At 42.6% G+C, this 24,929-nt stretch overlaps 1 protein-coding gene across 4 annotated transcripts in view; it reads left to right on the plus strand.

Moving 5' to 3' along the window:
* Nucleotides 1–24,929, plus strand: part of FBXW8 (F-box and WD repeat domain containing 8) — a 54,682-nt gene that overhangs the window by 18,317 nt on the left and 11,436 nt on the right. For all 4 annotated transcript variants that reach the window (XR_013957915.1, XR_013957916.1, XM_080628343.1 and 1 more), the window contains exons 5-7: nucleotides 8,900–9,057; nucleotides 16,639–16,835; nucleotides 18,447–18,656. Coding sequence is in view for 2 of the 4 variants with exons in the window: in XM_080628343.1 (XP_080484469.1) it covers nucleotides 8,900–9,057; nucleotides 16,639–16,835; nucleotides 18,447–18,656 (565 nt within the window). In the remaining 2 variants the exon portion in view is untranslated. The remainder of the gene's footprint in view (nucleotides 1–8,899; nucleotides 9,058–16,638; nucleotides 16,836–18,446; nucleotides 18,657–24,929) is intronic.

The following is a 24,929-nucleotide window of genomic DNA, read 5'->3' on the forward strand; positions in this document are numbered from 1 at the left end:
GTGCATCCTGTGGTATAACATGTAGTGTGTTGTGAGAGTGTGTTGCTGTCTGTGTGGAATACACACGTGGCTGTTCTTGAGCTGTTTGACAAACCTGCCTTGTGTTGGTGGCAATCATCTTACCTCACAACTCTTACTGTAAAACCCCACCAGGTCTGCTGTGAGGCAGGGTGATGGTTTAGTGTGCAGCGCGTTAACTTTTATGCTTGCAGAAGGGGCACTGTGGCTTTACTGCTGCTGTTTGTAGCTCTGAAAGCTTCCCAATTGAAAACAGGAGTCAGTTCATCCTTCCAAATACCCATATATATAAAGGTATCTGCTTTTTCTTTGTTCAGTTTTCCTTCAGACTGAAGAAAGAGTGGTAAACTGTTAGTGAAAAGCTTGCATAAATGGAAATATAAGGGTATGCTTCTGCTGTGCTACTTCTGTTGGAGACCTATCTAGCAGATGCTGCGTGGAGTCCCTGCCCCTCTTACAGACTAGGCTGGGACTCAGCCTGTAGTTCTTCTCTTCACTGTTTCCTCCTTCCCCCAGAAGTATTGTCATCTTTCCTAGAGACTTCATTTTGTTAAGTTACATCTAGTGAGGTTTAGCTGCTCTGGAATGCCTCGATAAATCAGTAGATGAACACTTCCTCCTTTTCAGGGTGGAGCAGGCCTAGCACACATGGTATTTCTCCAAGTGATGCTTGATAAAGGTAATGAGAAGCAAAAGAACTTTCTAAACACTCTGTGTGGTTGGGGGAATCATCTAGTTTAGAGGTAGCAATAAGTTTTGATTCTTTCATAGTGTGGAATGCACTGAAATGATTGTCATACAGTTGCCTTTGTTCTAAAGAGTCTTATGGAGACTACAGTTTAAACACTGCAGCACGTCCAAACAATTTGGACCTTAACAGTTTAAGTCATTATGAGCAACATAATGTAAGTAGCTACTACTATGTGGTGGATGTCTTTGTTCTCTATGATCACCTCCCAGTCTGCTTTCCTTATGTGTTCAAAGGTGACCTGCAAATGACTTGCTGTTCTTTTCAGCTTCATAATGATGTGTGAAACTAGCCCGAAAGGCTTGAAAACACTTCCCTGCACTTTCAAAACTTCATGTCAACTCTCATCTAATTTGGTTTGGGTTTCTTTGGTTTTTGCTATAGGGCTTGTGGGTTATTCTCAAGGTATTTGTTATTAGCTCTTGCATCTTAATTCAGTGTGCAGACCTGAGGAAACCAAATTGTTAATTAGTAATGAAAATGAATCAAAGTTAACAAACTGAAGTCTTGAACAGCCTGAGTAAACCCCTGCCTTGCTTAATTGCTTAAATTGTACTTGTATAATGGCACAGCTTTGATAGGTTTCTCCCTCCCCTCCCAGTGACTGAGAGCCTGGATGTAAAACAAAGCAGTAAGGCAAAAGGTAAAATGCTCGCCTTTTTCCTTCAACCTTCCCTAAACCTTTTGTGTCATCTTCACTCATTCTCATCATTGTTAAGAGATAGTAAGTGTCAGACCTTCCTTTTTCTCAAGTGAGTCACCTTTAGGAGGGTTGAAAACAGGATGACATCATTTCAGAGAGGTCAGATGACAAACTACGGGAGTTAGGTAAGGTCGTGTTCAGTGACAAACACTTTGGCTTCTCTGTCAATTATGGAAAAGAGCCTTTCAGGTGAAACCAAGAGCGGAAGCTTGATCCCGACTCTTTGTGAAAGATGCTTTGCCAGCCTGCGTGACCATGGAGCTATTGGTTTACCTCTAGGTTGTGCTGGATGCAGATGAATGCGCTGCTGCAGTGAGGCAGGCTGTGTGCTTAGTAAAGCCCAGTGTTTTGAAGTCGCAGTCGTTATTTTTGAGCTTGTGAAGGCTGCTTTTCTACTGAGGGCAGACAAACCCATCCTTCTTTCTAGTAAACTTATCATTGCACTTTTACTGTTTACCTGACCTTCCAGCCCCTGCGCTTTTGCCATCAGTGTCTAGAGTTCAGGTGATACTTATCCTCTCTGCTGTTTGCAATGTGTTGCAGTCTGTGTCCCGTCCAACACGTAAACATTCCAAGTAACATCATCTTCAAGTGGAGTTTTCTCCCCTGTATCTGAAACTGGAGCCATTGTTTTATTTGTTGCATTATGTGTTTGTCCTTTAGGAAATAACAGGTCTGATGGAGCAGATCCTCCCCAAATTGCAACCCAATTCCTCTTGAATTCTTTTGAGAAAGATGATTTCTTTCTTTTCCTCCTGCCACGACAGTACCCACAGTATTATGTTTCCATGATCAGAGCAATTGGTTCAAAATCAACAGGACTGGGCTGATGCAAGGCACTGGAACTTTGATCTAAATGATGGGAGGTTCTTGGCCTTAAGGAAATTACTAGAGACAGTTTGTCTTTCTCTAACTTCTGCTTTTGTAAGTGTTCATTAAAATGTTTTGCCTACCATATAACCCTTTGGCTTGATTCTGTTCCCTTGGTATGACATTTACATCCACTTCAAATTAATAAGGAGGTGAGGCACACAGAAGTAATTGGGATGGAAAAATACTAATTCTGTTACAGATAACAACAATAGCCTGCAGAAGAACTGCACGTTATCTCCTGCAGCTTAACCCACTTTCTAGAGCTGTGGTTTCCTAAATAAGGCCGTAAGAAGGAAGAGATAAGCTCTTTGCAGCTCAGTATCTATGAGTGGTCCACAGATGGACGTGGGTTGATGAATTGAGAAGTCATGTTCCCAGCAGAAGAGTTTAGGAACTGATCATAGGGATGCTCAGAATGTGCTTCCTACATGTTCAATCTTAGTGTTTCCAGATCCGTTTTGGTACAAGTTAGTCACTTTTCTCATAGCTGCAGTCATATCTCAAGCAACCCAAAATAGTGTTGGGATGAAATCAGGGGCATTACTTGTCTCCTTCACGTTCTTCTACCAGTGTTACGATTGTTTCAGATGCTGGGTTGGTTTAACCCCATCTGTTTTTTCTTGTATTTTATGGCATAGCTTTCTGCTATGCTCTATAATGGCAGAAAATTTTCTCTTTCTTGTTTCATTTGTATTGGTTATTGTGTTCTCTTTATATTCCTTTCTGCCATATAAAATAGTTCTTCACTCCTTGCTAGTAGCCTGTTTTTCCTGAATCTTTCCCTTAAGGAATCCCTTAGCCAAGCTACCTGTTGATTATATACATAGTGGCAAAATCAACGTCTTCACATAATTGCTCTGTGAGGTATCTAACACTGTGGTAAGTGTATCTAAGCATCATTATGCCTCATCTCAGAGAAGACTTGTGGGTCTTCATGTTGAGTATAAAGAAAGTAATAGAATCCATTGTATTTCAGTATTGTGTGTTGCCATTGAGGTATCTTCCCACTTGCAGTGGTTGTGGTGAAGAGCTTGTGTTTGAAATGGAACGTTATCAATTACCACTACCTTATGGAGAAGATGAAGCTTAGGAGCAGTTTGAAGCAGCTTCCAAAGGCGTTTGGACTTGGGTTTATTTGGACCTTATTCTTAAGCCTCCTGAGGGGGTCACTGACTACATACCTTAATTAACCACATGAAGGACAAGTTACTTGTTTTTGGTGGAATAGGGATGAAAGGTCCGAGATGCTTCTTGCAGCAAGACCATGCAAAATACTCATTATTTTACTTACTTATCAACAGGCATCCATTCAAACAGAACTATAGCTGGCGACTGTTACTTGAGCAAAATTCCGACTGACTTCAATAAAATGCATTGACATTGTAAGGACTTCATAATAAGATCTGTTGAGTATTAACAGATGGTCACTGACTGCCTGAAACAGAGTTGTTGGGTTTTTTCTTGTGTTTTGTTGAGCACCGCAGGTATCTGGAAACTGAACAGACTTTGCCTTCTGGAAATCAAACCTGACTGTGAAACAAAGGGGGTTTCTTTCTCATTCCTTTTTATTTTCTTGCTACAGATTCTTTAGAGAAAACACGGAAAATATGAACTGATTTCTGAAGTGTCTTTGGTGTTCACACCAACTTAGCGTAGTAAGACTTGCCCTGGCATCGTGTGCTTGAGACAGCCAGCAAAATGGACTGTCACCAGCATCCTGTTTCACCAGAAACCCAGTTGACCTGCTTGTTGGAAGTGAAATTCTGCAGTGCCAGCAGTAAGCAAGCCATGAAGGGAAGCAGTTTGTCTTTGCTGTGCCATGGACTGAATGGGGAGAGCCTCGACTGTTTTGAAAATGTTCCTGTTAACAGTTTTTCTTTTGTGTATTTGTCAGTTTATGTATTAGTTGCAGTTGTACTTTGCACAAACACTAATTAGACAGCCATCAACACTCAGGGCCAAAGGCTTACTAACAATGCAACTGTGATAGCAGGGTCTTAATTGGTTGAGTATAATTGTCATTAGGCAACGATAAAGACATCTGGGGCTCTGGAGAGAGATCAGCCTCCCCCTCCTCCTCCTCATCCCCAAATTTGTTCTGGCTATGGCTGTCCAACACAGTTGAGCTTTTTTCAGATGAGACTCTGTGTTTTGACCAGTTTCCTGATGTTTTTCTCCTTATGAAATCGTCTGCCTCTTCAGCACCACTTCATTAGAGTGATGCCCAGGCTCCATCTCGGCTTCCTCCCACATGTGCTCTGCACTTCACCACCTGCTTCCCAGCCATCATGGGACATCAGCAGCTTTTAACCCCCAGCTCTTTTCTCCTTCAGTCTTCTGCTTTCACTCATGTGAGAGGGCACGAGGAAATAGTTCATCTCATTATGACATTACTGCCAATAAAAAGTAGTTGAAATGCTTTTGATTAGTGAGTAGGTATTTTTATTATGCTGCATTTGTAGATACCATAAGAGTTTAATCTATTTTTGTGGAGTTTCTCTGTACCATATGCATTCCAGCTATTGTTGCTTCATTTCAGCAAGGTTTTTAGGTGTATCTGTAAAGCTGAAGCTGAATTTGCAGACTCATTTTTACAGATGTATGCATATCTGTCCAGAATTACAGAACTGGCTTGTCAAGGAGTATAGTCAGAAAATCACAGCTCTTGTCTTGCTCCTCCTGCTACTTTTCCGATGTATACACTGAAATGTTCAAAAGAACAAGAGGTGAAATGTAAATCTATTGGAGAAGCTGAGTTACTTGGGTGCAGAGTGTCTGTTGAGTGCTAAGAGGGGGGATGACTGGGTCTGGTAAATAGGGATTGAAGCACGCAGACCCCTGAAACTGTGTGGATGAAATGCTTTGGAAGGCATCAGGGCAAGGAGGGGGGAAACCTAGGATTGTAAGCAACAGGATTTTACTTGTGCTTGGGAAAGCAGGACTTTGGACAGCCTTTCTAAAGGAAGTAAATCAGGTATGGTCTTTCATGTGGTTTGGTTCTGCTCTGAGGCAGAAGATTTGCATCTAATGTTCTTCCATTCAGTAGCTGGTAACCCAAGGTAAATATTCATGGCGAAGTGTAGAAATTGTGGTAGGAAATTAATAGAAATACTGAAATTATCTAGAAATAGGTTGTGTAGAGAGCAGCATGTGCATATTGTGCTCTTCAGCCATCGCTGTTGCTGTGGCAGATTTGCCAAGTATCTGCTGTAAAGTGGCCTATTTATTTTTTTACAGCAAGGCAGTGCTTTAGTAGTTTAAAAGCCTTTTGTTGTGGTAACAAATTGAAAGAGTGCTGCTCTTTACAGCAGCACTGAAAGCGGGGAGTTGAACCTGTTAAATTTTTTAGTTCTGAATGGGATCCATCTGTGTTTGAAATTCTTCCAGTTCAGTTCTGATAGAGGCCCAGTCTATGCTGGAAACGGGCATGTGCTGGTGATGGCCAGCGGAGCGCGTTGTCAGCTGAGGAGGTGGTTTATGTCTCCCCTTTCCCCATGCTGATTCCCTAACCAAACTTAGACCTCCGCTTGTGTTTCCATCATGGTCTTGTAACATCTCTCCAGATCCTTCAGGTTTGCTGCGTGGGACTGATTCGCTGTCATGCTGCACTGGGAAGGATGAGTGTGCCGAGTGAGAAATAGTGGTAGGGATACAGGAAGGATGGGGGCAAAGATGCCTTGCTGCCATCCGCCCACTTCTTCCTGATGAACGTAAAGCCCTTGTCCTTTCTTGAAATGCTCTTCAGCATGTGCCTATCTATAGGTTCAAACTTAAACAGAGGAGATTTAGGTTAGATATAAGGAAGAAACTCTTTACAGTGAGGATGGTGAGGCACTGAACAGGCTGCCCAAGGAAGTTGTGAATGCTCCATCCCTGGAAGTGTTCAAATCCAGGTTGGATGGGGCTTGGTGCAACCTGGTCTAATGGAGGGTGACCCTGCCCATGGCAAGAGGTTGGAACTGGATGATCTTAAGGTCCTTTCCAACCCAAACCAGTCTGTGATTATATGATTCTATCCATCATGGGAGATGATGAGTATGAGGAGGCTACAGGGAAGTGTGATGCAGAGCCTACCAAGCAGAGACAGTTCTTGCTTTAAAACAGGTCCCAGCACAACCACATCAATTCAAGTCAAGTTTATTTCAAACTGATAGAAACATTTGGTTGGTTGTTCCAGTCTGAGCTTGGCTATAGAGGTGCTTCAGGTCTTTCAAGAACAAAGAATGGTTCAAACTAAACTTTGACTTGATTGAATTCAGAGCTAAAATTAATTCAAGGACTTGCTGTGGTGCTGCGATGTTGGAGCTTTCATTCCAGGACTGCAGTCCATGTTATTTTCTATGGATGGTGGCATGTCTTGAGTCCTGAATCCCTTGTGTTGCATGCTAGATACTAAAACCATAAGCAGTGCACTCGGAAAATTAGCCAGCCCTGTGTCTCTTCTCTATTCCTGTCATTCTGTTTCTCCATCTGTTAGTCTCTTTACATTCCTACACTGGACTATGTGAGAGCGAGTATGTGTATGCACTAGGAGGAGATGCTGTTCTTCCTTGCTTATTTGGGGATGAAAATGAGTATTCTGTCAACTCTGCCAGTATTTTATGTCTCCCTTGGGACTTACTTTTCAGGGTCACTTACTGACAGGAGAATTTTTGGCTTCCTCCTTGGGAATAATCTGCTACTCTTTGCAGTTAAGCTTGAAAACGTGACCCCAACCAACTCAAACATAAAAGCAAACAAAAAGCAGCTCAAAATTAAAATGCTTCCAAATGTTAGGTGTGGGTCTTGTTGAAGGGGACAGCAACAGCTCTTTGCAGTTATCTGTCCCACTGTGTTTTATCTCTAAGTTTTAAAATATATCTGAAGTAGGCACTTTTCGGTGTTGTAAACTGATGTTGTGGACTGATCTGGGCTGCTTTTCCTTCCAACATGGAATATTTTGCTTTGGGGAAGGAAGCTTCTTTCTTGATCTGTTCTTTTGAAATAGTGCTGCTGTAAATTTGAGATGAAAGCCGGGATTTGAAGGGGGATTTGGGCCTCATTTGCAGAAGGAAGAAAAGGGAGAAGTGCTTTTCCCACCCTATTCTCTCATTTTCTTCTCTCTTACTGTGTAAAACACTGATGAGGAAGGCGGGTGAAAAGGACACAGTTCTCTCTTCCCGATTCAGTGCAGAGAATTAATGTGCATCTCTTTCTGCTTGACAGGCTTCACCGCCCCCTCAGGCACTTTAATTAGTTGTATGAAGTGGAGCATTTTCACCCGGAGATGTTGGGAGTGATCTGCTCAGAGTACCTGTAACCCATTGCATGGTACTCCCCAGAGAACTGGGTAACCTGAATCTAAGTCCAGCATCTTCTGAATCTTTCTTAAGCACTTCACCTCCCTTGTAAATAACTGTTTTCTTTTTCCCCTTATAGCACAGCCAGATTTCTCGCTGATAGATCTTTGAGGCTTATGAGGATCATTCTTTTGAAACATGTTACCCCCAAAAGATGGGAACAAACATGAAGCTGATGGGGCAGGAAGCATCCTGCTTTTTCCTGCAGAATCCAAGTCTCAGCTATGGCAGAGAAAGACATCTGAGGCTGTTTGATAGTGTTGATTGTCACAGTTCTGTCCAAACTTAATTACTGAACTGTTCCAAACAGCTATTGTACTGTGTTCTTTGACCAGTCTTAGAGGGAGCTTCTCCTCCCTCCTCTGTGACATAGAGGAAGCAGTGTTTTGGGGGGGGGGTGTTCTTTAATAGGATGTTGTGTGCCGCAGGAAAGATGACACAGAACCATTTCTGTGTTGCTTGCTGTGTAAAACCTTTGTTCATTTAGATATATTCGGTATTATCTGAGAAGTGTAGTTCTGTTTTTACATGTTCTCATTGGCAAACTGATGCTAAACTGCAGGTTTTTCTGATGTTTCAGTGAGAGAGCCTTCTGCAGAGAAGGCAGCACTTTATTCTAATAAGTGTTCGTTCTAAAGACAACACTTAACAGTATTAATAAAATAATTAGTCTTCAGAGATGTAGGCAAATCTGATCTGTTGGTGAGACATTAAGAAGTTTCTATGAAGAGCAGTGGGTTGGATGGGTGCATGCGTGTGAGTGCTTGTGTGTAGGTACAGAAATGCTCTGATTAAACAGCCTTTCCTTGGCCCAGCCACAATCACGGATTTTTAAAGACCAAAAAGAAGCAGTTTGAAGTTTTGCCATGATGTAATTTAGACTCGTTGCTTGATTGCCTTTTCCCCCTTGAGCACAGCTCTACTTGCTTTCTGGTTGTAAACCTAATACTGATGGTTGGTAACATGTGGTAGCTCAGTCGTGTCATTCTTGTAGCTCCAATTTACTGTCTTAGTAGCCTTGATGTTGCATTCAGTAAATGGGAATAAAATGAGCAAAGTTGACGGGCTTGTGTACAGAGTGTGTGTGTAAACAGAAGGAGAATCACTCCAGGAGCTGTAAATGGTGTTGGGTTTTAAGATGCTTTTTGTTTCTTCCTCCCTCCTCCTGCAGTTCCCCTTTTCAGATGTTTGGGGATGAACAATAGCCTTCTTTTCCAGATACACATCAGGAGAAGTGAGGCTGTGGGACACTCGCACCTGGGACTACACAGCCCCCATCCTGGAAGCAGTGCATGGTCCTGGTGATGCTGGACCTCGGCCACATGTCTCCTTTGTGAGGATAAACAGCTCCCTGGCTGTAGCAGCTTACGAGGACGGTAAGTAACCACAACTCTCCTCCCTGTTGGAAAAAAAAAGGGCTTTACAAAAATGAAGCAGCTGTGCTCAGCTTTTTGTGTGTCTGTAATCCCGTATCCACACACACACGCACACACTTGCTTTTATGTGAGAAAGTTGGCCAATAACCCTAAATGCATTAGGAGGCCTTGGAACATAGCACCCATTAAAACTGATGTTTAATTCCTCCTGGAACTGCTACACAAAGCTGGAGTGCCAGGCTGTCGTCCAGCCAAACTATCTTAAGCAAATAACTTGTTTTGCTATAAAAATATTACATTTTCTTCCACCAGCCTTCTCCTCTGTGCAAAACTCCCTTGGGATGCTGTGGAGCTTTGTGATGGGAATACTGGTAAACTTGCATGTGATTAATCTGCATCCTCTCTTGGCGTAGCGTATGGATGCACATTTTCTTCACTGAAGTGTTGGTTTGCAGTGGTGGGTTATTACATACTTTGACCTAATATTTAATAAAACCTTAATAAAATCCTTGTTTTAAATACACTTAGATGTTTGTGTAATGGGCAACAAGAGACCAACTGCACATGGAAACAGCAATTATAAAAGTCAGGTTTGGACAGTGCTGGCCGGTTGGGATCCTAGGCTGACTTGCTCACGGAACTCAATTGACACTTGAAAACCTCTCCTTGGGTACGAATAAAGAGTATTTTGAAAGTTAGGGTGCTTGTACACCTATTATCTTTGAACCTGGCATGTCTGTGTGTGAAGACAAAACCAAAGATGGGTAATCCCAATTAAACCTCTAATCTCTGTGGTTTAGTTTAGAAGTAAAGCTAATGCTTTATATGTGAAAACAACTGTTTGGAGATGATCAGCATCCTTAGCTGTTTCTCTAGTGTGAATCATGCTGTAATGGTTTTCTGTGGCTTAAAATTGTTGATGGGCAGTGTTTTCTGCCAACAGCAAGTCTGCTGGTACAGAAGACTCATTAATATTATTTACTCGAGTCATAGGAAATTATAACTGTGATAGTTTTCAGTGCTGGCTTTTTGTCCAGTGTACCAAACAACGAGGTTCTTTTGTTTGTTTTCTAGTCTCCCACTGACTAATCTAATAATTTATGTGGGGTTTTTATCTGTCATATTCCTTGTGTCAGTCCTGGGTGTGCTGTGACTAAACTGGTTTACATAAACCTCAGTGCCTTCTATTCTTTTGGGTAGAAATTGTAATGGGCTCTGTGATACGGCAGTTACTCTTGATTTGAGAAGCCTGGTCGGAATAGATTAGTTTCTGTGTGAATAGGGAATTATAAAGGCTGGTTTTAGAAATGTTGACTAACTGGAAGCTGGAAGTGTGTATTTACACTTTGGGGGAGAGAATGATTTTCAGCTTGGGGAGGGAGAGGATGACTTTGAAGATAATGTGTTTGATTGTTCTTTGTTGTACTTTTCCAGCTCCCTTTTCTCTTTGTTTGTAAGTTTGACTAACACAGAGAAACCATCTGCTAGTGTTGGAGGTGGTGCTGTCAGGCAAAGAGTCTAGACTTCTCTGTCGAATCCCTGGCTCGCAGACTCACTCAGATAACATCAGTTTCTCCCAGTTCAACAGAGCTCACGCAGCGATGTCCTTGGCACCCGATCACAGGGAAGAGCTAACAGGCAGATTCTGCTCGCGCCGTGCCTGCCTTACAGCACTGTTCTGCTGGTTCCGTAGTAGCGAACGCTTCCCAAGGCAGATGAAATATAGCAAGGAGAAAGATTTGTCTTCCTGGGATGCCTGCATCCAAAGTGAATTGTAACTCCATGATGGTACTAAAGCAAAATTGAATTGTGACTTCTGGTGAATGTTTCCAATGGCGTCAGCCTCTGAGAAGCAAGGAGAGGTAAATGAGAGAAAAATGTATGGGGGGGAAATTGAAGTTCCCTCTGCCCATGCCAGTGCTCAGTGGGGGCACTGTATGTACACCTGGGGCAACAGGACTTGGCAAGTTGATCCACAGTTGTGATTTTTGAATTCCAACCCACTGGCCTCATATTTCTTCTGCCTTGTTTCCTATTGTCAGCACTGGCAGTGCTCCAGTTTGATTTTACCACTAATTGTGTTGCACGTTACCGAACTGAAATGAATCAAATCAAAATGCTTTTCCTGGAGCATTAGATAAAGCAGGCGAGGGTTCTGGGTAATGAGCAGATGCTGCTAATGCAGGGACAGTAGAGGCCTTGCCAGGACTCCATCTGCTCCATGCTTGCCTGGCTTTGGCTGTGAGCCACAGCTTTTGGGAAACAGCAGTCTACTTCAGCCATCACTCTCCCCCCCTGTCCTCAGAGTCTCATAGTTTGACTTGAAAACAATGTGCTGCAACAAGAGAACATACTTTGGGTTCTTTATCTCTTTCTTAAGTGCTATGTTTCATACCCATGTAGGCATGGCAGGGAGATGCTGAGCTGCTGCCCTTCATGGTAGAGCTTTCAGACCTGTTGAGAGGAGTTTGTGGTACTTTACAAGTTGCAGAAGAGCAACATGAGCAAAGGAAGGTGATTTCTGCAGGGATCAGAAGTGCTGTTGCTTGCTGGTGGGCTCCAGGAAGGGAATTCTGGCAATGTTACTTTCTGGGACTGGAAATGTGCTGTCTTGTCCATTCTGATGCCCTTAAAGCTGCTCACAGGTATTGTCCTTCTATGCCCTCTCTGCAAAGATAGAAAGGAAGTATTGTGTTTGGTGCCTTCTCCTAAGTGCAAGGATGTGCTGTAGGATAGCAGGGAAAGAGGCTGGCTCAAAGAAAGGGAAAAGTTTTTGAAGGAATTAGTGTATTTATTCCCATCGGATATGTGCAGATGGCTTTGGATGTACAACTCCTGGTTTGGGTAGATGGCGTGGGATTTCACATCAGGTCAGGGAGATCTGCCTCCAGAGTGCCCAACTTGGGAAGAAAATATAGACTTTGTCATATGTGCCTTTCCTGAGGGGCTGTACAGGGATGGTGTCACTTGGAAATCTCTGTAAGAAGAGTGGTGGAGGTAAAAGATGACATTTGGTGAAAGCTGATGTGGTTATGGTAAGGTAAAGGCACACCTCATGGCTGAGGTCTGGTCTCCCGCTGTTGAGTACAGTAAGTAGCTTGCTGGATCTGCTGACAGTTGAGAAATGGCCTTGCAGTGAATATAACATGTAAAATCTCAGTTCATGAACACCCAGCATCTCTCTGGTGAGGTTAAGTTGCCGCATGTTGGTTGTCCCTCTGGCTGGAGATGATGTGGGGAGAAAGTCACAATTCAGTAGAAGTTTTAAGACTTCAGGCTGGTGCTCCTTTCCACCTGGGTATTGCATCTACTGTTTGTACTCCATAGAAGTATGATGGTGTCTGGAAGTTATAAGGAAATTTGATGTTCTCAACTGGAAGAGAAGAATACATGTAAGAAGTGTTTTCAGGAGGTTTGGTTTTGTTTAACTCAAGATGAAGGGGCAAGGCTGCTACTCACAAACTGCTTCTGAATGTAGGTGGCAGCTCTGGCCTTACCACACAATGGTGTTCAGAATCTGAAGTGAATGACCATGAAAACCATGAGCATGTTCAGATTGCCTGCTTTAGAGTATACAAAATTCTGCCTTTGCCTTTTCTTTTTCCCTCCCAGATAAAGCACACGTAGGTTGCTTTACATCTCTTCTAAAGCTGACAGCAACTGCTAGCCCTGTCGTCTTAATGTGGAAGAGCTGATGTAATGGGTCATTAGAAGCTGTGTGTAGCGTTTTCCACACCAAAGCACAGCCCTCCCTCCACTTAGGCAGGTTTGCTGTTAGCAGGTAGCACAAGCGGGTGGCCGTGCTCTGCTGTGACGTGCTGTATGACACTGGCAAACACCACCAATATCGTATTGACAAATGTGATTTAACACGTGATTTACAAATGTGATTTAACACATGATTTTGACCAGAGAAGCTGTGGCTGCCCCATCCCTGGCAGTGTTCAAGGCCAGGTTGGATGGGGCTTGGTGGAACCTGCTCTAGTAGAAGGTGTCCCTGCCTGTGGCAGGGGTTTGAGACTGGCTGAGCTTTAAGGTCCCTTCCAACCCAAACCAGTCTATGATCCTATGATCCTTTTTTGCCTGTGTTTATGTTGCTTTTCCCTGTTACAGGATTAGAGTATTTTATAGGAAAAGAGATACTGGTGGCAGAAGTGTTGCCTTTTATACCAGAGAGAAACCTGTCTGAAAACAGATGTAAAACCCAGCTGCTCTTGCAGGATGTCTTTTGTGCTTCCAGCTGCAAAGAGGGGAATAGCTAGAGACAGGCACTAATGGAGAACAGCTTCCAGCCATTCACCTTTGATCTAGCAAGAGATGTGTAATACTGGCTGATGCTTGCTAAAGCTGGAGTACAGTCAGGATCTGTGGTGCATCGTGTAAGGCACAGTAGTCTTACAGATAAATATTTTATCCAAATACCTGCCAATTGAGAGTAAATTGCAATAAATGGACCTTTCATGAGGCCACATTTCAACGACATATTGGGTTAGAGTTTTGAATTCTGTGTACAACCTTGGCTGAACTGATAAACAAGACAACTGGTACAGTGACTGTAGTGTTAAGTGTCAGCAATTGCAGCATCTTCATCAGCATCTTGCACTCAACTAGTTTCCTGGAGCCAAGATGTAATATAAGATGTAAATAAGCTGTAAACTCTAAATCGAGGAGTTTGAGGAGTTATTGTTAGAGTTCAGTTGGAATGATCACAACCGTGGCGCAGAATTCAGCATGCTGAGAAAGTGTTGCTTATAATTGGGATTTAATGGCTCTCTAATACTGTTAAGAATACAATAGTAAAACCAAAAACAGATACTGAAGATACTGTATGCTTGTAACCTTAACTTCACCTTAGCAAAGATACTGCTGTGGAAATGAAGTGCTGGTCACTGCTGGAGGCAGGAAGATAGACTCTCTAAAGTAGTGATCTCATCTGCACTGGTAAATCTTATGCCTAATATTTTTTATGTTGCTATACTAATAACTAACTGTAATGGTGGCTTTTTTGTCCTGCTCTTACACAAACATGATGGACTGTTGCAAAGGCTCGCATGCTAATAAATACATCTTGCTGTTTCTGCAGTGAAATAGAGAGTATTCTGAGGAGCACTTTTAGACCCAGGAGTAACTTTACCTATTGATAAATACAGTGCTTTTTCTGTGTAAAAGTTGATGAGGTTTTGCTGCTGTCATACAAGAATGCATACACCTTGTTTGACACTAGTGCCTTTACATAGAAGATCCTTGCATGCAGTAGTTGAAGCTTCCGAGTGGGAGCAAGTGAGAGATATGTATGTACAGAATCGTACACTCTTTTGGAGGAGGGGAGAAGCAAGGGGGACAAGCAACGCCTTAGTAAGCAAATAGTTGTTCATCCGAATGAAAGAAAATGGTCTTTCCCTTGCTCTTTGCATTCCTGAACAGTCCTTTTTACTCCTTATATTGTGCTCCTTCATTAAACAGATATTACCTTGTGCCCTGACAAGTCACTTGGTTTTTTTAATGTTACCAAGAATGTTTTCACACCACATTGTGAATCAGATGTTGCACACACTGTGTTTTATATCTTTTGGACAGATTTTGCTATTGAACTTAATAACAATGGCTTTCTTGCCCAGTTCTAGAGAGCAGAACTCTGAATTCTGGGTTTCCCAGTTTGCTCATGTGGTCAAAAGAGGGTTCTCTGACTTGAGTATTTTGGGGTATTTTGCAGAACTTTCATACGTTAATACACTGTTAAAACCAGCAAAATGCTCATCGCGTAGATGTTCAAACAAAAGCAAATCACCTTCGTTTTTTCCCTTCACAAAAGTAGCCTTTAATTGGCTTAAACGTCCTGCAAAACAGTTGGAAATACGGAGAGGCTTGGCAGCAATATTCCTCATCCGATAAAAAAGTCCAGTTGTAATGCCCATGATCTGCAATCATTGCAGTCTTTTATGATGGATGGTGTTTTGCTTGCTTGTTTAAATCAGCTGTGCTGGAGGTAAGACTTCACCCATTCCCTTTGTCTCAGCTTGGAGCCAAGGCCTCACTGTGGAGGCACAAAGCAGCCAGGCTGCAGAGGGAATCCGAGCTTGTGCTGTCCATTTGTATTGGTTAACTTGTGTTAAGCCTAAGTATGTGTGATGTGAGCTTGCATCCTGTTTTTCCAAACCCGTTCAGCAGTTATTTACCTTTCAAGCAATTAACATAATTACCATTATGCTAAGAAGTAATTTTGGGAAGTTCTGCTCTGAGCCCTTACGACTCCATCGGGACAGTTTTAGTTGGGACTTATCTTTTTGATGGAAGCCTAATTGCAGTTTTGGCTTTGTGTGAACAAACAGAGGCAGCTAATTGTTTAGGCAAATAGCAGATTAATTTAAATATTCATCCCTAATAAAACAAAAATGGTCCCCATTATGGTCCTCATTCCCATGGCGAGGAATATAAATATTCAGTGGGAGTGCCATTAGACAGGGATCTTAAGGATTATCTGCATTATTTCACATTGGTAGCGCTTTCCAGATACCAAATAATCTTTACAAAAGCTAACATAAATCAATTTAAACTCATTTAGATACCATTTCACTATGTGCAGTTTCATTACCACACTCTTGCTTCACCTCCTTTGGGACGTAGGAGGAGTGTTTGCAAACTGGCATTGGTGCCCGTCCGCAGCTGTCTGTCAGAGCTTTTATGTCTCCTTCTGAAGGAATAGCTATCATTAATCATTTCATCATTAATGGCTCAAGTAGAAGGAAGGCTTCTCCAGCCCTTTCTGTCACATCTGAAGATTGCTTCTCTGTTAATTCAGTGCAAAGGTGGCCCAGAAGTCTCCAATTCTGTCTGGCCCTGCTGGTCTGTAATACACCCCCTGATTGCTTCAGGTTGCTCTTACTCAGATTATTGCTTTAATGTACCACGCTTTTAAGTCAAGTATTGGTGATCTGTGCTGGGAAAAAATGCAATTGCAAACGCTTTGTCTTTTGGCTTACACTCCTGTATTCTTTGGGATTTGTATTCTTTAGCTTTTTGGACCCTGCTACATTTTCTGTTTACCCAGAGCATCAGGATCAGGAGCTGGTTGTAAACGGTTAAGAATGGTATTAAAGTCCCTGACCTGACTGCTGTGTGTGCAGAGCGTCAGATTCTTCACTTAAAAACTCCTCTGTGTGTAGCAGGGTGACTTCATTTTGAATGTGGGCTCTTCATCACTATTTTTAGTGACTATGGAGGGCAGATACATAGTAGAACAAGAATTCGGGTATGTGTTTAATCTGATCTTCTCCAAACGTGGCAATGTGGGAGAAGTCAAGCAGTCTTCCTCAAAATAGATACCAATGCTAATTGAAAGTCAAAATTAGGATTTAGAGAGCACCAGAGCCTTTAATGCCAGAGCATGTGATTTTGGAAAGCTTCCTCTGAACGTGTTACATGGTGCTGTGCTGCATCCTGAAGTTCTGGTTTCCTGCCCTACAGTCTCATTTCTGTATATTAACTTGTTCCATTAGAATGTTTTTAAGCTTACATCTTTCAATGCTCTTTTAAAGTTCTGTTAAACTCTGAGATAACACAGCGATTATCTTTCGTACACAGGGACAATTAGCATTTGGAACCTGATGTTCGGGCGGGAGCCAATCCATCATTACCAACACAACCAGAGGATACAGGCTCTAGCTCTTGGTTCAGAGGGTGCAGTGGTAGCAACGGCATCTGGCTTTGAGGTCAAAGTGGAAAGCCCTGATGACAGAGGATTCTGGCAAACCGCAGCAACATTTGACATCCAGAAACTGGTGAGTCTCCAGCTCCATTCCAGGAGCTCCTGATGCACTCATTATTTTTGGTACAGTTAAGAGGGATCTTATGAAAATCTTAGAAGAACTCGATAACAGCATTATCAGCTAGAGGCTATGATTTAGAAGCAGGTTAATGGATGAGCCTTTCATCACTGAAGAGCAAGGGTGAAATGCTGGCTGAAGCTACAAGTGAAAATGAATAGAAGTCCATATGGTGCAGGAGGTTGGCTGTTTTTAATAAATTTTTTTTTGTCAACATTAAACTAAGTTGGCTCATTTTGTAAATCAGTTTTCTCGCGTAGAATTGGAGCTAAAACTCGAGGTCTCATTCCAGATCAACGCGCTCTGATTAATTCTGAGGCAGGATATTGCAGACGAGCTAATAGCATCACTTGTGAAGCTGTAACTAGTTGTGCAGCTTCTTCAGGTTGCACCTTCTGTCACTCAAGTTTTGAGACTATTTTAATTAACACTCAGAAGCCGTCCCATTCTCTGGAGTTTGATTATGTCTCAGAGCATCCACATTGCTTTGAAAGGGGAAGGAAGTGTGTAGGAATAAATTGACAAGGCGGCTTCTCTCGTACTGCAGGAAGCTGACTGCACATCTGATGGGTATGAAGTTGTGATTTAAGCCACACCTGATTAATCCTCAAAGTTAAGTCAGTTTTACAAGACTTAAATCAACAAAATCCCGAAACATTCAAAGAGGTTTCCCAGTAACAGTGTTAAAACACCACCATGCACTCCGTTGTAGCTGGATCCATTTGACTCTTGCATGTTGCTTGCTGTGAAAGGCCAGTGTGCCACGTGTAAAAGATGTTCAGGACACTACGCTTTTTTCTAAGGTTGGGTTAGAAATCAACTGTGCTGTTAAGGAGTTTAAACCCCTCCTCTAGTGAGACTTCCCAAACAGCATCTTAGCCATTTACTGAAATGGGAAGAGCAACATTATTCTGGTCTTGTGACAGAAAATAGGGAGCTGATATTCGGGCTGTCCTAGAGTCCTGTGATGACTTTTCTGTTAATTTAGGGTATATATATGATTGCAGGGTAAGCATCAACTATATCCAAGGCCAGGCTGGACAGGGCTTGGAGCAACCTGATCTGGTGGAAGGTGTCCCTGCCGTGGCACGGGGTTGGAACTGGATGAGCTTTAATCTCTCTTCCAGCTCAAACCATTCTGTGGTTCCATGATTCCACAATAGTTCCATTAACGTGTTGTCTCTTCTGGAGCACCATATTAATGTTCTAGCTGCAGTATTTGCTTTGTGTGCTTTAACTTTATGTCTCTCTGTTCTTTGTCTGAATGACTCCATTAATTCTTGGTCCTTTCTTTGATGCAACATTTTAGTGTGTTCTGTTGTAGTACGTTCTGATCAGTTTTTTAAATGGACTAATTCTAAAGATCGAGCCTCATTTCATCATAGGAGCTAAACTTGAGAAGTTCAGAAATAAAATTGATACTTGGTCTTTGTCTGAAATTAGTCCGGAATTGGAATGGTCCAAGATTGCTGCAGTCACATCAATAGTTTGCTCAATTTAGCAAGTGGCAGTAGTGATGTAAAAGGAAGTTTTGGCTGTAATAAAAATTAAGTCTGCTCTTTCTAGGTCAACTTCCTTAATCTGGTTCCAGATGTTGTGGGAAGTCCAGTGACGGTAGCAGCTGCAGAAGACATTGTCTATCTCCTGAAAGCAGAAGATCCTGGCAAAATTCTCCATTCTGTCTATGGTCAGCCTGTGACGTGTCTCGATGTGTCTGCGCATGGAGCTGCCTTTGGGGTCAGAAACTTTGGCTGGTTATTGAATGAGCCCAACCAGGTATTGACATTTTTTTGGTTAAGATTTTTTTATACGTTCGTAATTAACAAACAAAGGGGTTCTGACCATTTCCTTCCCTGCTATTCAGCTTCTGACAGTAGAGGGCAGGCATTCTTTTAATGCCATAACGTGATGCTTCTGTTAGCGTTCTTCTAGTGCGCTAGAGGAAAGGAACTGGTTCACTGTGAATACTTTGCATTCTCTGCTCCGCAGTGAGTCCCATGTCATGCTGCAGCAGTGGTCTTTTAGGGGGAACTTGTCTCAAAAAAACCCCACCCAAAACCTAAAGAATCCAGCCCAAAAAACCCAAACATCCCTCAACCTTTCTGGTGAGGGCATCCTGAGCAGTGTGTCCAGCCTTGTACATGCAAACGTGCAGTCTCTGCAGGATGCTTCTTTCTTTTTCTGCACCTATTTGAGCTAAGTTACTTCCAACTTGGTGAGGATGGTGTGAGTGTTGTATTAAAGGAAGCAAAATGATAATTATAGATCTGAAGCCCCCTGTGTTACCCTGTGCTGCTTTTATCAGCACGTCTTAGCAGTGGCAGGGTAGATCAAAACCAGACTGGTTTTGTAACCCTGCTGAAGACTTGTGGCCAAGGCACACTTCTAATGCAGCTCTTGTCAAACTTCTCTGCTTGCAGGAGAAGCTCTTTTGGGCTTATAAATCCAAACAGGTAGCATAAAGAACTGTAATTTTGGAGGGATCAGAATCCTACCTGAAACCCCACATAGCTGGCGGCAGCAGCCTGGGCACAGCCCCACTCCAGGACAGGGACCAAGCTTCAGAAAGACCTGTTCCAGATGCCTTGCAGAGAGTTTCTGTCCCTTTCTTACACCTTGTCTAGCTTTTCCACTCCCTCATTTCACTCCAAGTTTTGTGGTTTCACTTTAGGCATGTGATGTGCTATCAGCAGTGAGGGAAGGAGAGTGCTTCAGGCAGGTGGAGAAAGAAGCATGAGGTGAGCACCCAGATGAAAAGAGCTGTGGTGTGTAGTGTAAAAATGCAGCGTTTTCTTTGGCAAGCAACTGGAAAGCTTTATTTAAGAGTACCTCTATGCTAGGAATAGATGTGTCCAGCTGCGTCTGATTCCCCTTTAAAACTCACGTTCACTAGGGAAATGCTGAGGCCACCATAAATACCTTTAGGGTTGAGAGATGCTGCGAGGCCATGCTGTCTTTATTAATTCCTTTGCTGTCCTAATCCAATTCTTCTCCCTACAGAGGTGGGAGGTTAGAAGGTAAAATTGCCTCATTCAGGGGCATTACCTCGGTCATTGCCTTTGGTGCCTCATAAAGGAATAGAGAAATCTACTTAGGCCCCCGAGCACCACTCTGTAAAGCCGGACATATTTCCTAATTTACTTCTGAACTCTGGTGTTTGCTGGCAGATTGTATTAAGCAGTGAAGCAGCAGCGTGCATCCTAATCAGGGACATGGGACTGAGGTGGCCGGGCTGTGTGTGACAAGGACACTCGCTTGGCATTGCTGCACCAGCTGACATCACACTGGAAATTAATTACTGATGTCTATTATGATAATTCTTCGCCTCGCGCAGACGTGAAGGGACTTTGCATTGGCTCATTACAGTGGTCACCAGTTGACAGTCTGGCTTTAAAAGAGCTTTCCCTCTTGGAAATGGGATGATGAAGAATTCCAGCCCTGTTTTGCTGCTGGCTGGGTTGTTGCTTCTTCTCAGTTTGGGGTTTTCTTTGTTTTTCCTGAGGGATATGGTTTTTCCTTACTCTAAGCTCACAGTCCCAATGCTACTGCCTGGTAACCTGCATTCTGATCAAAATATAGTTAGAAAAACCACCTTTTCCCCTCCCCTCCTCCCCTCTTTTTTAATCATTGTCTAATTTTAACCAAACTTGACAGCAGAGAAGAGGTCTGAGGCATACACTTTGTAAGAACTTTTATGTTGGAGAGGAAGAAAGCATCAAGTCTGTGGCATAGACTTGCCTGCTGTTAGATGAGAGGCACACGTGCAGGAATGAGGGGAGAATAGAAATGCTTCATTTGTGAGGAGTCCAACTTTCACATTATTAAGCATCAGAAAAAGCAGGTATGATGCTGTTTCTTGAAAGTTGATCTGTTTAGCACTCCTGGAGCACTTTGTTTTATGTTAAGCTGGGAGAAATTGCTTTAGTGAAGGCTATTTCAGCTGTATTAACCCCACATGGAATGTACTATTTTCCTTAGATTCCAAAGTCTTGAAATACTGAGATCTATGTTTCCCATCTAGGCTCATACATGACTAATAATACAGACCAGAGCCTCTAGCCCTGGCTTTCCCTGTCAAGTTTAAGTGATGCTAATGACATCCACTGGACATGGCCCTGAAGGATGACATCTGGCAAATAGCATATTACCCTTCGTGATGCAGTTTGGAGACCCAGGATCTCGATGCTGCAGCAGCATCACAAAGTCACGGCATTCACACACTTGCATTTTGGGTCTGAGCATTGTATCTAAAATTAAATGCACAGATTTAAACTATAGAGCTGGCTTTGGTCCTCTTCATGTCAGGATATAGACCTCCTCCACAGGTGACATTGTAACTGTTAGGATTAACATCATCTCATTTCTGATGCAATTATCTCACCGATTGTAGGATGTGACTGAAGCTTTTCTCATAGTTATGTATTTAGGTATATATAGGTATATTTATAAGCTTCCCTGAATGGACCATCTGCTTTTAAGTCTGGTCTCCTCTGTAGCTTCAGGTGAGCTTTTCTGCTTGTGGATCTTTTCTCTGAGATTTGTAAGTGCTTTATCCTCTTGGGATGGGGGAACAAACCCAACTTTCTCCTGTATTAAAATCTAGTTGAAATTGTTTAACATATTCAACAGTTTTTGTTGATAGAAGATAATCAGCAGAGGAGGATTTTGGTGGTTTTTCTACTAAAGAAGCTGCTTCTAGCATGGAAGAGGATTTTATGTTAAGCTCATGCGTTTATGCTTCATAACTTCTATGTTACATGCATTATAAGGTGCAGTCCAGAGGATGTCTCTGGTTTTGGCTGCTTTGTGCACAAACTTGAACTTCAGAACAGGTAGATGGGGAAGAGAGGCGTGAAGGGAGGATAGTAATGATTTTAGAGACTCCAACTTAGAAACAGAAGGCTGGATACATTGAAATGGGATGTCTTGGGAGTTGTTTGTGCTGTTGCTTTTTCGCCTGTTTTGAGCTGCTGATTGGCTTGTACTTGATGAATGGTATTCAAAATCATTTGTCTCGTATCATCATCAACTGAAATAATGCTGAGTTTTGCTTCTGTTTAATGGTTCCACAATGTTCTTCAGCTGCTTGCTAATGTGAGTTCATCCAGTAGAATTAACCGCTGGAAATGGATGTTATGAATTAATAGTAAGTGGAAAAACAAATTTTAAATAAGCCTTTAAATTGAGTTTCATACTCTACAGTCTCTCTTGGATGATGCATTTAGGTCAGAGCTGCTTTCTATAAGCTGTTACATCTTTCCTGCACCTTATTTTAACTAAGATCTTCGTCTTTGTTAGCTGATAAGCTTGCACTGGCGTTTCTGGTGTCATGTCTCCAGTTCTTGTTGAGTTCCAAAGACTTCACATTATTTTAGCTTGATTTTTCTTGTTTAAGTAAAGTGGGTGGTTTTTCAGTTTTATTAACCACGGTGGCCCTTTATACAGTCCAGTTTTCAATTAATTGATCTTTCTGAACTCTTGTTTTAATACCAGTAGAATTGCAGGCCTTACTGGTGACTGAATTGGAATGTATGGGGCTTGCCCAGATGTTTCTCTTTGGGGAGCTGTAGGACTGGGGAGGGTTTTAGCAGATCTTTGCAGGTGAAAGGTGTTTTAAATACTTTTTTCTTTATAAACTCTTTGGTACCATATAGGAGAGACAGAACTCTTCCTTCTGAGGATCTGAACTGTGTAACTTTTCCAAGTCAGCCACTATAAGAGATGGAGGCTATAGACAGACCAGAAGTTGTCCTTGCCTAAAGTTTGCATGATGTGTGGATTAACCCCTCTCTTGCTGAAGAGTAACAACCATCCATCTTGGCTTTTGCTGTGTTTGCAAATGACCAGAATTAATTTTGCAAGTTAAAAATAAAAGAATCCCTTTTGTATTGGCTATTGTTAAAAATGCCCCATCCCTGGCAGTGTTCAAGGCCGGGTTGGATGGGGCTCGGAGCAACCTGCTCTCATGGAAGGTGTCCCTGCCCGTGGCAGGGGGTTGGAACTGGATGAGCTTTAAGGCCCCTTCCAACCCAAACGTTCCTATGGTTCTATGTTCTGCTTTAATATTTGTATGCTTATGTGAATGGCTTGAAATCGGCACAGCTGCTTAGGTAAGTGCCTTAGGATTTGAAAATCCAGCTGTGGGGTGTGCCATGAATGTTCAAGGGGAAAATCAATGAAAACAAAAGAATTCAATCAGGTTATTAAGAATTAACCTTCCCTTCCTTTTCATTTCCCTATCCTTAGGTTAGGGCAAAATGTGTTTCTGGACCAGGGCATGTTTTCTTGGTGAGTGGTGGTTCAGTGGGCAGACGTGCTGTCCTTTCATCTCTGGGTACCTGAACTCTTGCATCAGCCTTCAGCCACAAGTCAAACAAGTCTGGTGACCTCATTCCAGATCCTAGCAGACATCTGTCCACATCACAAGCCCATCAGGGCTGGCAGGCTGGCACTGTCCCGGGGGCTGGCAGCCGGGGCTGAGGCAGTGTCCAGTGCTGGAACACCAAGGGTTGCAGGTGCATTGGCAGAGTCACGTTGCCTAAGCTCGCACGCTGCCTGCTTGCACAATGCTTGGCTCTGCTTCTTGCTACCAGCTTGGAGTCGCACTTTTTAGCTCCAGTCAGATGAAAAACTTTGAAGGAAAAACCGAGCTACGCTTGCCTTTAGCTTCATGTGTAGTTTTTTACAGCAGATGTATGTATTTGGAGGGCAGGGCAGTGTGTATGGTGGCTTTTTGTGCTGCTGGATTTGCTGCAAGCTGCTTAGACCCTGTTGTTTTCCCAGTCCTCTGCATGGGTCCTTAAGCATTGCTTGAGGCTGCTTGGTGCAGCTCAGCGCATGCGAAATGAGAGCTCTCCCTTGCCAGCCTGAAGTCACCTTTAGGATGGCATGAAAGTCAATTTTCCACATGCTCAGAGAAACGGTTGTGTTACCAGCTTTACACAATGACTTCTCTCTGGCAAGAACTTGCAAAATAGTCTCTCTGGCTGATTGTCAAAAATTACATCATATTGGAGTAAACTGCTTTTAAATCAAACATCCATTATTCATGTATATTAACTGCTTTTATTTATTTATTTTTTTTTTACTGGCTGTTTTGTGTATGATTTACTCTTTTTCTTTCTCTCTGATTGTTTGTCTGTCTCCCTCAGCTGCTCCTTTTAAATCTTAGCTCATCTTGAAATTTATGGAGCCAGAACACTTATCTCTGCGCACCAGTATCAACGCGCTGACCTTGCATTTGTTAACGGTCACATTTTGCTGCTGTTGTTGCGGTGCTGTGTGCCACATTTACAGTAGGCAATTCAATACGTTTGCACGGGGAAACTGTGCCCCTGAGGCTTGTAAACTTTGAAAATATCCCTTTTCCACATCACTTGAGAAATAAAACTCAGACTTGCCGCACTCTGTACCATATGTTGTACTCAACTGGATGACTTCTGCCACCAGTGCTTGTGAAATAGCCTTACTGCTTTTGTAGATACCCTTTGAATTGAATGGGTTTGACCTGTGCAAAAACCAGATCCCTTTTAATTCATGGTGCACTTGAAATTTCACGACCCTTTCTTTTGTTGGCAATATTTGTGTGTATTGTGCCTGTGTTCAGGCGATGTTTTGGGAGGATTTTCCTAATCGGCAGAGGGATGGGCAGAAGGAAAAGGGGAAGAAATCTGAAATTAAATGCAGATTCTGTTTCCAAAGTTGCTGCTTGTTTCTCCGTCTCTTTGAGCAGCTCAGGGTGTTCTTTTAATGTTTTCTTTTAATCCTGTCTCTAAAATGACAGACAGAAACCTCTGTCCTCGACAGTTCTTTCTGGGAAGGTGGTTCTTCAAGTGGTTATTCGGTAAGAAAAGGGATGGAGGTTTTGAGTATGGTTTTACAGTGTACTCTTTGCCAATATTTACGATACTCCAATACTTCATCTAAATAATAACTACATATACTGTATATAGAGTGCTGTGCCCAATTCTCAGGTCTTACTCAGTGGTAACTTTGACAAGAAGCAGAAATGTGATTGCAGAAGGAAACCAGCTCTTTCACAAAGCAGTT

Source organism: Psittacula echo, assembly GCF_963264785.1.
Source record: "Psittacula echo genome assembly, chromosome: 13".
NCBI classification, from domain to species: domain Eukaryota; kingdom Metazoa; phylum Chordata; class Aves; order Psittaciformes; family Psittacidae; genus Psittacula; species Psittacula echo.